Genomic DNA, 12,748 nt, shown 5'->3' with positions numbered 1-12,748 from the left:
GTTTATTTTAGCCTTGGTGAGGTCCTAAGCAGAGACCCTGTCAAGCCTGCCCACACTTTTCATCTATAGATCTGTAAGCTAACCACTGCATATTGTTTTAAGGCACTGTTTGTGACTTGTCACGCAGCCATAGAAAACTAATACGTCTATAATATATAAGTCTCTAGGAATGTGGCATAGCCTTCCATTTCTTTGGGCCTTTTAAAGTTAAGTTTTATACTTTTTGCATAATAGTGATCTTTCTTGGAATTTTTTTTTTCCCTCTGAGATGAGTCATTAGTTGCTACTGTCTATTATTCAGCTGGTTAGTTGATTGTATCTTTTAAAAATTATATTTTCCAAGCAAGTATCGCTAGCACTTCCTGTTTCTTGTGGCATTTTCCCTTTTCTGGTGTTTTTCACTTTATCTTTTTTCTCTTTAACAGTTTAGATGTGCTTATTTTATATTTTCAGTTTTATAATTCCACTGGGAAAGATGTATTCTGCTTCGTTGGTTCTCCTGACTCTCATTTATGACCTCTTGTCTTCTCTGGTTGGACTGTGAATTTATATTCAGAGATATTTTATTTTCGTGGCATTTTGGGGGTTGTGCGTTCCCAGAGAAGATTTATAATTTCTTCTGCTGAGCACCTCAGTAGCTGGGCCAACCCCGGATCACTTTATTTATAGTTGGGGTTTCCCAGACCAGGCAGGTGAGGCAAATGAGAACCCCAAACCCAAGGAAAGATGGGTTACAAATTCTCCCAGGGGAATTCTCTTTTTGTCATCCAGAGCCCATGGTGAGGCACAGAAGCCTCCTTTTGCTCTTCCTTTGGCAACAGGTGATTTTTATTTTCCTGTCTCCTCGTTCACTGAGTACATAGCCTCTCCAGGTTCCAAATTAATACAGGAATCTTCACCTCACGTAAACCTAAGATCTTCTCACCTGTCCTCATGCAGCTACTAAAACCCAAATCTCTTGCTTACTGAGATTGGCAAAATCTTAAAGCACTGATAACCATCTAGCCCCTTGGCTTTGATCTCCTTCTCATTTTGAGTCCTTGGGAATTTCCCTTACTTTCATGTTTACTTACTCAGACATTTAAAGGGAAGTTTGTTCTATTTTATCTACAAACAGCTTCATTTTTCTTTAACAAGAATACCTTACAGCCACGTATCACATATTATATGAATGTATACATGCATGTATATAATACACATATGTATATATAACTATATAATGTGCATAATATATATGAAACCATACATGACAACCACATAATGCAATATTTTAACAGACCTAAAAATCAATGTACGTTTTTAGAATGTGTTGATTGGCTTTCTGACCTCACCATTGCAAGTAGGGATTTTAAAAATTGCTGTACTATCATCTATTCTCATGCGTGGTTTGTGACACAACTGCAGTAGAGAGGGGTGGAATTGTGTCTCTGGAAGGTTACCTGTATGGTCCCTGTATTCATTCCTTATTGGGATTCTGTGTCCCAGCAAGAATTTCAAATTATAGGAGGATGTATTAGTAAAGATGACTCTTACTACTTCCTCGGGATAATTTGCTGTTAATTCTTTAATACTGTCTTCATTGGCTAGTCCCCAGACTTCTTTATCTGCCATTATAAGAAGGGAATGTTATTGTCAGTACATTACTAGGAGAAAAATGTCAGGATGTCATAACTGCTTTTACTAGAGTTCTTTACAGAAATAAAATGAAATCAAGTATTAACTTTCAGCAAGTCAGGCTAGAGTAAAGGTTAGGGAGAGACATTTCTAAAGTGCCACCTGGATATAGTCAGAAGGAATACATGAAAATCAGTTATTTTATTTTCATATATTATAATTATTGAACCAATTTCAACCACATATAATACTATATGATATCAACTAAACTATTCACAGAGTAATTAGCATTACAATAAATCTCAAATGATAGTAAAAAATAAATACATTTAAACCGCAGTTAAGCACTGACATCAGGTGGAAACAACTATATAACTTCATTTCATTTAACGACTGTGATAGTAGAGTTAACATGCAGAAAAAAATAAAAAATTGTAAAACATGTTGAGTGACTGTGTGAACGTCATTAAAATAATCCCTCTTTTCTGCAGATACTGTGCTCAGTGCTGTATAGATGTTTTATTAAGGCTGAAAGAATGAGAAGGAATCCAAGAGAAGGTCTGGACTGCGGTGGGAAAGCTGAAGATGCAAGTAGAGACAGCAGGCAGCATGTATTTTGATAGGATTAAAGCTGAGGGGGATTCTGTTCCTTGAATCTTTGCGGTCATGAGCAAGTCATTTAACTTTGCTACTCAATTTCCGTATTTGTAAAATAAACTTAATAATATCCATTATTAGTAGTACAGAACACTCACATAGAGTACAGAAAAATGTAGTACTGAGTAATAGCTTTATTAGAGAATATTCTTTTCCTACAGAATGAAGTCTCTGTGGAAATCTACCACGTGGTAGCATTTAATGAATATTTACTATCATAACTGCAATTATATTATTTATAAATAAAGATAATAACATGTCCGTTGTGAAAGTAAACTTGATTTTGCACAAAGAGGTTATTTAATGACTATTTATTATCACAAATGCATGTGACTTTGAATGAGGGTGTTATTGAGAAGCTCAAATTCATGACACTATGACACTGTGATACCTCGGAGGACACCTGTGAAACAGAGGGTGACAGCAAACCCATCTCAGGGTGGACTGGGAGACTGGGCCTTAGGGGAACAGTTCAGATCAGGTTACGATCTTGAATCAGAAGTGGATTCAGCGTTTGCAGGTAAGATGCAGAGCGCAGACATTCAGATTCAGGTGGAAGTAATGGTGTGATGGTGGATGAGGCACCATGGGAAAGTACGTTTAGGATGCTTTACATCCACCTGGCCTGGTGGTGTGCAGTTAAGCATGGATGGAGGGAAAAGTCCAACGTGACCTGGGAACTCTGGCCACAGACACTCCAGGTGTGCCTGAAGGCTGGAGCAGAATTATGGACAAAGGTTGACAAAGAGAAGAAACATTACATAGACTTCCAGTGGCTGGGTAGGGTAAGATCCACAGGTTCCCCTTGAAATAAATCTCTTGGTTGGGAATTATGGTGCTTAAAATTAATACTGAGTACCTGCTATGTCACAATTGATATTCTTTTTTTAAAAAATTGAGATATAATTTACTTAACATAAAAGTCATCTTTTAATTTTTTATGTTATTAAATAGTTTTATAAAACACAAGTTGTATCATTGTGCAGTCTTTGATGATACTAATGTATTAAAAACTCCTACTGATGGGCATTTTTTCCATTTTTATTGAGATTATAATTGGCACACGGCACTGTATAAGTTAAAGGTGAACAGCAAAATGATTTGACTTACAACATTGCAAACTGACTATACTTCAGTAAAAAAATTATTTGACTTACATATTCATAAAATGATTTCCACAATGAATTTAGTTAACACCTGTCATCTCATATTGATAATGAGAAAAAGGAAAAAAAGAAAGAAAAAGGAAAAGAATATTTTTCTCCTTATGAGAACTCTTAGGGTCTGCTCTCTTACTAGCTTTTGCATATATCATACAGCAGTGCTCACTGTAATCATCATGTTGTACATTACACCCCTCGTCCTTATTTGCCTGATAACTAGAAGTCTCTACTTTTTACCACTTGCTCCAATTCCCCTTCCCTTACCCATCCTTTTAAACTGTACAGTCTTATGGTTTTTAGTATATTCACAAAGTTGTGCAAGCTCGAAGCCACTTTAAAATTACAGCTCAACTCACATCTTTGAACCAATCACCAGAGATTCCCCTTTGAGGTGTATATTTATATTTGTAAAGAGTAGTTATTATTTTTATTTGCCTGACATCCATCCTCCTCGTAAACATCCTAAAATTCACTTGGGATACTTCCCCTCTTTCACTCACACATCATGTGGTTTGGATATGGTTCATGGGGACCTGGGAACCCAACCAATGGACAATGACAATACTGTCTCCCCCTATCCAATGAGACTAATTCTTGATGGACCAAAACCAAGACTAATCCAAAGTAGACCATTTGTTCCAATGGGGACAATCCCTGAAGTTATTTTGAACTGTTGGGAAAGCTCTGTACTCCTTTCACTGGGGTTGCTTAAGTGGTAGGGCTTCCACCTAGAGATTGTGAAGACCAACTCTGTCTCTGTCTGGGGAAACCCAACCTGTGAATGAAGCCAGCACACATTACTGCCTGAGAACTGGAGACACATTCCTCTGTCTCATTAGGAGCATTAATACTCTTTTTTCTTAAAGCTAAACAAAATATGCCCCTTTCTCTTAAGACAAGTTGAACTGAGATTCTTGCTGTCTCAGCTGAAATACTCATGAAAAAATACAGCACTGTTAATTTTATTTTGCATAGGGTGATAATGAGGCTCAGAGAAGTTTATAACTTGAAAAACGCACTACAGATGTAGTTGCACTGAGGTGGGAAGCTCCAAAGAAAAGACCAGCAGGACCCCCAGGCAGGACCACTACTTTCCCACTGGCACCATCTGGTTCGCTGGTCTGGCAGTATTATCTATCTGGCTTTTGTGCTTCTGTAAAATGGCTTGCTTCTAGGAGAACGGAACTTACCCCTAAGATTCTATTGGTTCCCAAAGCTCACTCCTGATTGGTCTATTTCTAATACCTCATTTGCATAAATCTCACTCCTGATTGGTCCATTTCTAACACCTACTCTGCATATGATGTTGCAAAATGTTGCAAAGTCTTGACTGGTAGCCTATAAAAGCCTGTGTAAACCTACAGACGGGGTCCAGGGCTTGGAGTGTTAACTCCTCTGGGCCCGCCGGCCTAATAAACCTGAGTTCTCCAACCCTCCAAGTGCTGCTTGGTCTCTCACTAGGATCCAGGTTGCTGTCACACTGAACTGTAACACTTTGCTGTAACAGCATGACTGCTTTTAGTCAGATATTCTCTTGCTCAGTTCAGTTCTCTTGCTCCTGCACTTGGCTGCTTCTCCTCTAATTTCAGGAGGTTGTTTACCTAAGTGACCTTGATGATAATAATGCTATTCTTATTTTTCACTGATAAGTTCCTTCACACTGAAGGGTGAAAATCTGAACCACAGAATACTTGTCAATAGTCTTCAAATATACTAAGACAATCCTTTTGGTAATAAAACGAGAGGATAAAATTCCTATAATCAAATTTAAGAAAGGAAAGACCCGTTGTTTTCTGTCTGTAGTAACAAGCAAATGCTAGAGCAGGTCTCGCTGTAGCAACGATGTTTCCACAGCCACGTGTCAATGAATCCCTAAACATGCCTGCTTTTCAAAGTCTGCCAACTGTGTCCTCCATGCTTCCCCAAAAGCTGTCCAAGATCAGCAGATTTCTTTGTTGAGAGACTCTGCACTCCAGGTGGTAATCTCTTTTGTGGCAAATAAGAGGTTCACAGTTTTGACTTAGATATTGAGTGATAACCTCTTACTTGCAACAAAAGGAAAGCAGATTCACATTTCATGTAATCTGGAAATTTTGACAATTCACTCAGTTTATCAACGAAATGCAACCATTTGCAGTGACATGAAACGAACATCGACATCAGAAATTCCTCTTAGGTTGCTAGAAAACTCACCTTTCATGAAGGAGGCTGAGGCCACTATCTTCATTATCTGTTGAGTGGTGTTGGTGACAGGCGTGTATGCAATAGCAAATTTAGATGCGCTAAATGAATCTACCCGTCCCAGGTCCATGGGAGGCAGGGAAGAAAAATCGTTAACTTGATGAATGTCAGGATATAAGTACAAAGAAAGTAGCAGGAACAATGCATTCAACCATTCCTATACAATTCAAGAGAAAACATAAAGAAAATTATGATGTCGGTGTAGTCATCCACGGTCGTTTGATCACACAGTTTGTCTCGTTGCTCACTTTTCTAATTTCAATACATTCCACATTATGACTTGTTTAAAATATGGAAAGAACAAAATTCAGCAGTCTGAGTAATTCCAATGAACTATTCATAGGAATTCAAATTTATTCATCCACAGCATCAGTCTAAAGCATGCACTGATCGTAAGAATATGAGAGGTAACAGTGGCAAACTGTTACAAAAGATCATCCGCTGGTATCACCTGGTAGTTGATTCTGCTGAAAGCTTATGTGCTGTGACACAGTTCGAAGGTACTGTTCACTTAGTAATAATATATGGCTTACATGCCAAGATTCCAGTATTGGAAATGAAATACAATGTAGGTGACCTGAGAAACACTGTCTTGGTTAGTTACCAATAGTGGTCACTTGGCAAACCTCCAATAAAAAATCACTTGTTTCCTAAATGCAGGATTGCAGGAAAAATTCACAAGAGGTACACAGCAACATTCCAATTTAGTTAAAAATGCTGTTTAGTGGTAGCTATCTGATTTTAAAAAGCATATCAAAGTCCATGACCAGGATTTTTGTTATATGGTATCATAGGAACTAATGCTGATTTTTCTTCTTGGCACTGATTATATTTCTAAAATGTTTAAAAACTAGTTTTGAAGAGAATGGTGTAGTTTTTAAAACAAAGAGATTCAAAAGAGAAAAATGTCAGTTACCTATTTCTGTGGGTTGATCTATTTACTAGACCCTCAGTGTCTTAACCTGAGTATCCATGAATGGGAACACTAGTAAAAAGCAAGACCATTGACTTTTAAAACATGCATTGTATATTTTATTGCTGTCTACCATCAGTGCTTTTAGACCTCAACTTAAGGGCCTGTGCCAAGTAAAACATCTTCAGACAAATGAACAGTTTGAGAAACAGCTTCTGCTGTATGAAGGTATTTCATTCTTTCGGAGAGGACACAAAGCACAAATACCTCCCAAGGAATATACCTCTGTCATAAATGCAAAGTGACATAGATGTTGAATCATACATACTATTAAAGTCTCTCTTTTCATTCTCCATTTTTTAAGAAAGTTCTTGCATAGTAAGGCCCAGGTTTGCTGACACACACTCATCTCTCTGTTACTCATTTTGCCCTGTTTAATAAGAAAGGAAGAAGACAAAACAAATGTGAAGGTCTTAATAGGAGAAAAAATATTCTGAAAACAAAACAAAAAAAGAGTAGCCTGGTAACTCCAGGGTTCCAAGTGAGTGCCGAGAACCTGGGTGTTCCAGGGTTGGCGGTTCAGAACTCCCTGCCTCCTTTTCCTCCCGTTTCCAAACCCTTTACTCCATCGTGTTTATTGTTGTTGTTATGCACCGTGACCATTCCCCATTTATTGCCTCTTGGCTCCAACTTCTCCCCTCCCAGCCTGCTCTTATGAAAATGGATCTGAGCCCTTTAAATAGTTTTCTTTGCCAGCTGGACAATGTGAAGCTTTGTCAGTAGAGAGGACTGGAGACACTGCAGGAAGAAGCTCTTCCTCCTGGGATCAGAGTAGCTCATTTGCCTGGTGCTAAGAGAATGTATCCTCCCCCCCCCCCCCCAACCACCACCGCCCACTGCTCAGACTAAATGGTTTTCTCCAATGCATAGTGCCTGCCTGGGCAGGTTTCACTGTGGGCTTTTAATAACTCTTGACTCCGGAGCAGTGGTGTACCTGGGAGCCCAGACAGCAAAGCCTTTCCCCCAGAGCTCTGTTTCCTCCAGCAATCCTCCTGCAAGGACAGTGCCCTCCAGTCTCCGTGCCCACAGCTCACCATCCCGGCTTCTCTCCGTTCAGTGGGCTGCACCTTATTCCAACCTTATCTCTCCATCTAAATTTGTTCCTCCCTCAGCCTTAGAACGTCCTTTTGAGTTTCAGTCCATCTTTCCTGCTATTTTCCAGTCACTGTTTAATAATTCTCTATATTAAATTCCATTTGTTTAAATTATTGTGTGGCTTCTGTCTCCTGATTGCACACAGACCAATGCATACATGAGCTCGCCTTGGCTTCAATAAACACATGGGGTGCACTTAACTTAACATCACTATAATATTTGACTTATTTAAGAAACTGAATAAATGGTCAGTGTTAGGAATCCATCAAAGACAATTCAACAGGCTCATTGTTCTTCCGAGCAGAAGTCATTACACTCTATACTGATTTGTTGTGGGAAGACTACAAAGTATCCTTTCCCCAGTGGGAAAAAAACCTTAGTTTTCACTTTCCTTTTATGAAAAATTAGAGTGCTGTGACAGAAAAGTCACCAGACTTTAGGACCTGGCAGAATGTAAAAAGAAATATATATTTAAATGACATTTATTTCTTGTTCCAACCTTAGAGAATACATTTATATTTACCAAGAAGAGGCACTGGAGAGTCACCAGGAATATATAGATATATCCATATATATTCTCCAAAATCATTGCAGCAGTTTGTACTACTATACACAGTGTATGAAAATTCATCTTCCCTATGTCCTCACCAATGCCTGATAGTGTCTCTTTTCTGTACGCTTTCATACATCTCCCTTTTACTTATAATGCATATACTCTCAAGAACACATTGCTGTTCTCCTAACCATGGGAGAAAGCCAGATACCGTAGAACTCGTCTTGAACCCACGAGAGAGCTGATACCCCAAGGCCGCCGGATGAACTGAATTCCAAACGGTAAAAGCCTCCTCCAAGGAGAGAGCGGGTCCAGTCCAGGAACACTTCCACCTTTGATCGAATGTGAGAGGAAAACACGGCCACGATAAAAGCAGGTGTGAATAAAACACTTGAAATGTTAATGAATTCCTAAGGGCTGAATGTGGACGGGCACAGCTGTTCACAATTCCTGGGAGTCCTGGCACAAGGGCAATGCACACGTATTTGCCAGTTTTTCCCCACAGGTGTCACTTGGTACTCATAAAAAATGAGGGCAAAGCAAGAGGACTGAAAGACCCCAAAATGGCTCACAGGCCACAAAACATGCCCACTTCTCAGAAGATTTTCTATTAAGAGCAAAAACTGTAAACTTCTTGGGAAAGGACGGCAGTCCCTGCCAGCCCCATGCAGACATCTGCTGTTGCATCTTGGGGAGGAGCTGAAGCAACAGCCAACTGTTCCTAAGGGGTAATCTGTCAATCCTCCCACTCCCACTCCCACACCCACTCCTGTTCCAGGATCGCTTATACTGCTCCTCAGGGGTAGGTAGAAGCAAACAGCCATCTTCCCCTAGGGGAGAGGAAAGAAACCTTCCCCCGTGCATGCTGTACACAAAGCCTGTACACTGTGTCCAAAGCAACAGCCAGCTAGCCCTGAGGGTGGGGTGGGAACCTTTCCAACCCTATTCCTAAGCAAAGATAAGTTGCTGCTGCTGTTTTCTGTGAGGACGTAGCAGTCATACAAAGCAGAGGTAGGTTATCACTGAAGGAAGAGTGGGATGCTGTCACATATCCAGGACCTCCCAACATCTACATGGATAGATCACATGATAAGCCACAAAACAAGTCTTAACAAATTTAAGAAGACTGAAATTATACCAAGTATCACCTCTGACCACAATGGTGTGAAACTAGAAATCAACAACAGGAAGAAAGTTGGAAAATTTACAAACATGTGGAAACTAAACAACACATTCCTGACCCACCAAGGAGTCAAAGAAGAAATCAAAAGGGAATTAAAAAAAAATCTGAAAACAAACAAAAATGGAAATACAACATTCCAGACTCTATGGGATGCTGCAAAAACAGTTTTAAAAGGGTAGTTTATAGCTATTAATGCATATATTAAGAAAAAAGAAAGATGTCAAGTAGATAACCTAACTTTACACCTCAAGCTACTAGAAAAAGAAGAACAAAGTCCAAAGTTAGCAGAAGAAAGGAAAGAACAAAGATCAGAGCTGAAATAAATGCAGTAGAGACCAGAAAAACAATAGAAAAGAATCAATAAGACAACTTAAAAAATCAATAAAAGATCAATAAAAAAGAGCCAGCTTTTAACCAAACTGACAAAACTTTAAGTAGACTAAGGAAAAAAGAGATGACTCAAATAAATGAAATGAGAAATGAAAAAGGAGACATTATAAATGACACTACATAAATATAAAGGATCATAAGAGACTACTGTAAACAATACATGCCAACAATTGGATAACCTAGAAGAAAAGGATAAATTCCTAGAAACATACAACCTACTGAGACTGAATTGTGAACTAACAGAAAACCTGAACAGACCAATAACAACTAAAGATATTCAAACAGTAATCAAAACTTCCCAACAAAAAAATCCCAAGGCCAGATTATTTCACTGGTAAATTCTACCAAACATTTAAAGAATAATTAATGTCAACAGTTCTCAAATTCTTCCAAAAAAATTGAAAAGGAGGTAACACTCCCAATCTCATTGGAATTACCCTGATGCCAAAGTCAGATAAGACCACTACAAGACAACTACAGACCAATATCCCTGATAAATACAGAGGAAAAAATTCTGAACAAAATATTAGCAAATTGAATTCAACCACACATTAAAAATATCATAGATCATGACCAAGCGGAATTTGCCTCTGAAATGCAAGAATGGTTCAACATATGCAAACCAATAAATGTGATACACCAAGTGAATAGAATGAAAGATAAAAATCAAGTGATCATCTCAATAGATGCAGAAAATTTTGCACTTGACAAAATACAGCTTCCTTTCATGATAAAAGTTTTTAGCGAATTAAGTATGAAAGGAACGTAGCTCAACCTAGTAAAGGCCATATATGACAAGCCTACAGCTAATGTCATACTCAGTGGTGAAGAGTTGAAAGTTTCCCCTCTAAGATCAAGAGTAAGGCAAGACTGCCTATGCTCACCACTCTTACTCGGCATTGTGTTGTCCAATTCTTCACCTCTACTTGTGTCCACACCCTTTGTCCGGTAACTTTGGAGTTCCTTCTATTAAGGCAGACTGTAACTTTGACCAGTAAAGGAGGTGGCAGTGATGACGTGCCAGTTCTGAACATAGACCTTATGAGGCTTTGAGCATATCTGCTTGCTCCTGTGGTTCTGTCATTGCTATAACAGCAGACCTGGGTTAGCCTCTGGAGGATGAAACGCATGTGAAACGGAGCTGAGTCATCTCAGTCATCTCAGTTTAGAGTAGCCTGCATCCCAGAGATATGAGCAAGTCTAACCAAGATGAGCAAAACCTCTTAAGGATCACCTGAGGCATCCCAGCTATAAATGCTTATTGTGGTGTTATTCATTGCCTTTTTTTTTTTTTTTTTTTGCTGTGTAATGTAAATGCAGCAATAGACCACAGGTATGCTACTTGATTGCCTACTGAGCTTTTACAATATTCATTTTTTGGGGGTTTAGTGACTTCTTATTTTTGATTTCCAGCTTAGTCATGTTGTGGTCAGAAGAAGTACTTGCTCTGTAAGACATTGCTTCTTTGAAATTACTGGTGATTTCTTTGGCGGTACAGTATATTTTAATATTTAAAATATTCCATGTGTGCTTGAAATAAATGTATATCACCTTTAAAGTTGTTTTGTATATACCTATCCAATCTTCTTAATTGTGTTTTTGAATCTTCAGCATCCTTTCTAATATTATATTTACATGACCAATCATTTCATGATATAATTCTATTAAAAATGTCCACACTAATAATGGTTTGCCAATTTCTTACTACATCACTTTTTCATTTTTACCATATGCGTCTAAAGGCTAAGTGGGTAGGTACATAAAACACGGCTCTGTTGCCCATGTTTTAATGGCAGCTTGCTTCTATGTCTGATAAGAGCATGGAGACACGAGATTTCTTTGGCTTGATATTTGCCTAACGTAGCTCTAGCCGTTCCTTTATTTTTAACCTTTTACCAAATTTTTTAGTTTGATTAATGTATGGAAAATTCAGGGTCGATTTACTTTTAAAATCCCAACTGATAGATACCATATGTTTAAGAGGTAAATGTAATCATATATAAATGTTCATTTTGGATGATTGTGTCTTATTCTTACCTTAAACCTGCTTTTTCTTTGCTTCTAGTTTTGTCCGTAGTCTTACCTTCTATTGAACTTCTTTCCTGTCCCAAAGATATAAATCATATTTATATTTCTTTAATGGCTACTCTTAAATTTTGGGCTCCCCAGGGGACTCTTTCTTTTTTTTTTTTTTAAAGAAACTTATCATCTGTTAGCCCTATCTTCTTATAAACAAAGACTTTTTAGATATTTTATCTCTCTGATGAATTCCAACCCTGACCATTCTGGTTATTATTATTTATAAGTTTGATTCAATCATAAAGAAGATTTATTTTTGCCACCTATAGTTAATTAGATTTGCCAGTGGATTATGCAGGTGAACTATGGGGAGGCTGTAATACATTTGAGCTTGTGTTTGAGATGGAAGGTAGAAACTCCACCTGAACTAGGCTTTAGCTGGATTAAGAACCCAGGACCCTCTGCCTTGAGTGCAGGCTACTTCACTGTGAAAATATCCCAAGAACTCTACCTAAAATTGCCTGCAGAGAGCAGCATTATTCTTCCATAGATACTGCACCACCAACCAGAGGGCCAGGTGTGCACTGGCACAGCGGTAGACCATACCCTTCCCCTGGTAAAAGCAACACATCACAGGGTTAGCATACTCAACCTTGAGCAAGGAATGTGTGGTGGGGGCGTGTGTGTGTGTGTGTGTGTGTGTGTGTGTGTGTGTGTGGTGGTGGCGGTGGCGGTGATCAGGCAGATGAATTTATGCATATATTTTATTGCAGCAAAATACCTCAGTGCATAATAATCCTACTGCATCTTTCCACAGTCCTGATCAACCAGTACTACACAAATATGATTTGCTGAGCCTC

General features: G+C 38.6%; 1 protein-coding gene across 7 annotated transcripts in view; it reads right to left on the bottom strand.

Moving 5' to 3' along the window:
• LOC105085702 (ABC-type organic anion transporter ABCA8) overlaps nt 1–12,748 on the bottom strand; it is a 68,618-nt gene that overhangs the window by 50,649 nt on the left and 5,221 nt on the right. For 2 of the 7 annotated variants that reach the window (XM_064495617.1, XM_064495618.1), the window contains 5 exons: nt 11,907–11,971; nt 10,754–10,981; nt 6,917–7,018; nt 5,628–5,832; nt 1,440–1,604 (listed from right to left, as the gene is read on the bottom strand). In XM_064495617.1, the coding sequence (XP_064351687.1) occupies nt 1,440–1,604; nt 5,628–5,832; nt 6,917–7,018; nt 10,754–10,903 (622 nt within the window). In that variant the 5' untranslated portion in view covers nt 10,904–10,981; nt 11,907–11,971. Of the gene's footprint in view, nt 1–1,439; nt 1,605–5,627; nt 5,833–6,916; nt 7,019–10,753; nt 11,517–11,906; nt 11,972–12,748 lie in introns of those variants that run through there. The other 5 variants (XM_064495615.1, XM_064495619.1, XM_064495620.1 and 2 more) reach the window with 4 other exon arrangements.

The sequence above is a fragment of the Camelus dromedarius genome, chromosome 16 (genome assembly GCF_036321535.1).
Source record: "Camelus dromedarius isolate mCamDro1 chromosome 16, mCamDro1.pat, whole genome shotgun sequence".
Classification (NCBI taxonomy): domain Eukaryota; kingdom Metazoa; phylum Chordata; class Mammalia; order Artiodactyla; family Camelidae; genus Camelus; species Camelus dromedarius.
The sequence above is the reverse complement of the archived record's forward strand: the minus strand, read 5'-3'. Positions and strand labels throughout refer to the sequence as shown.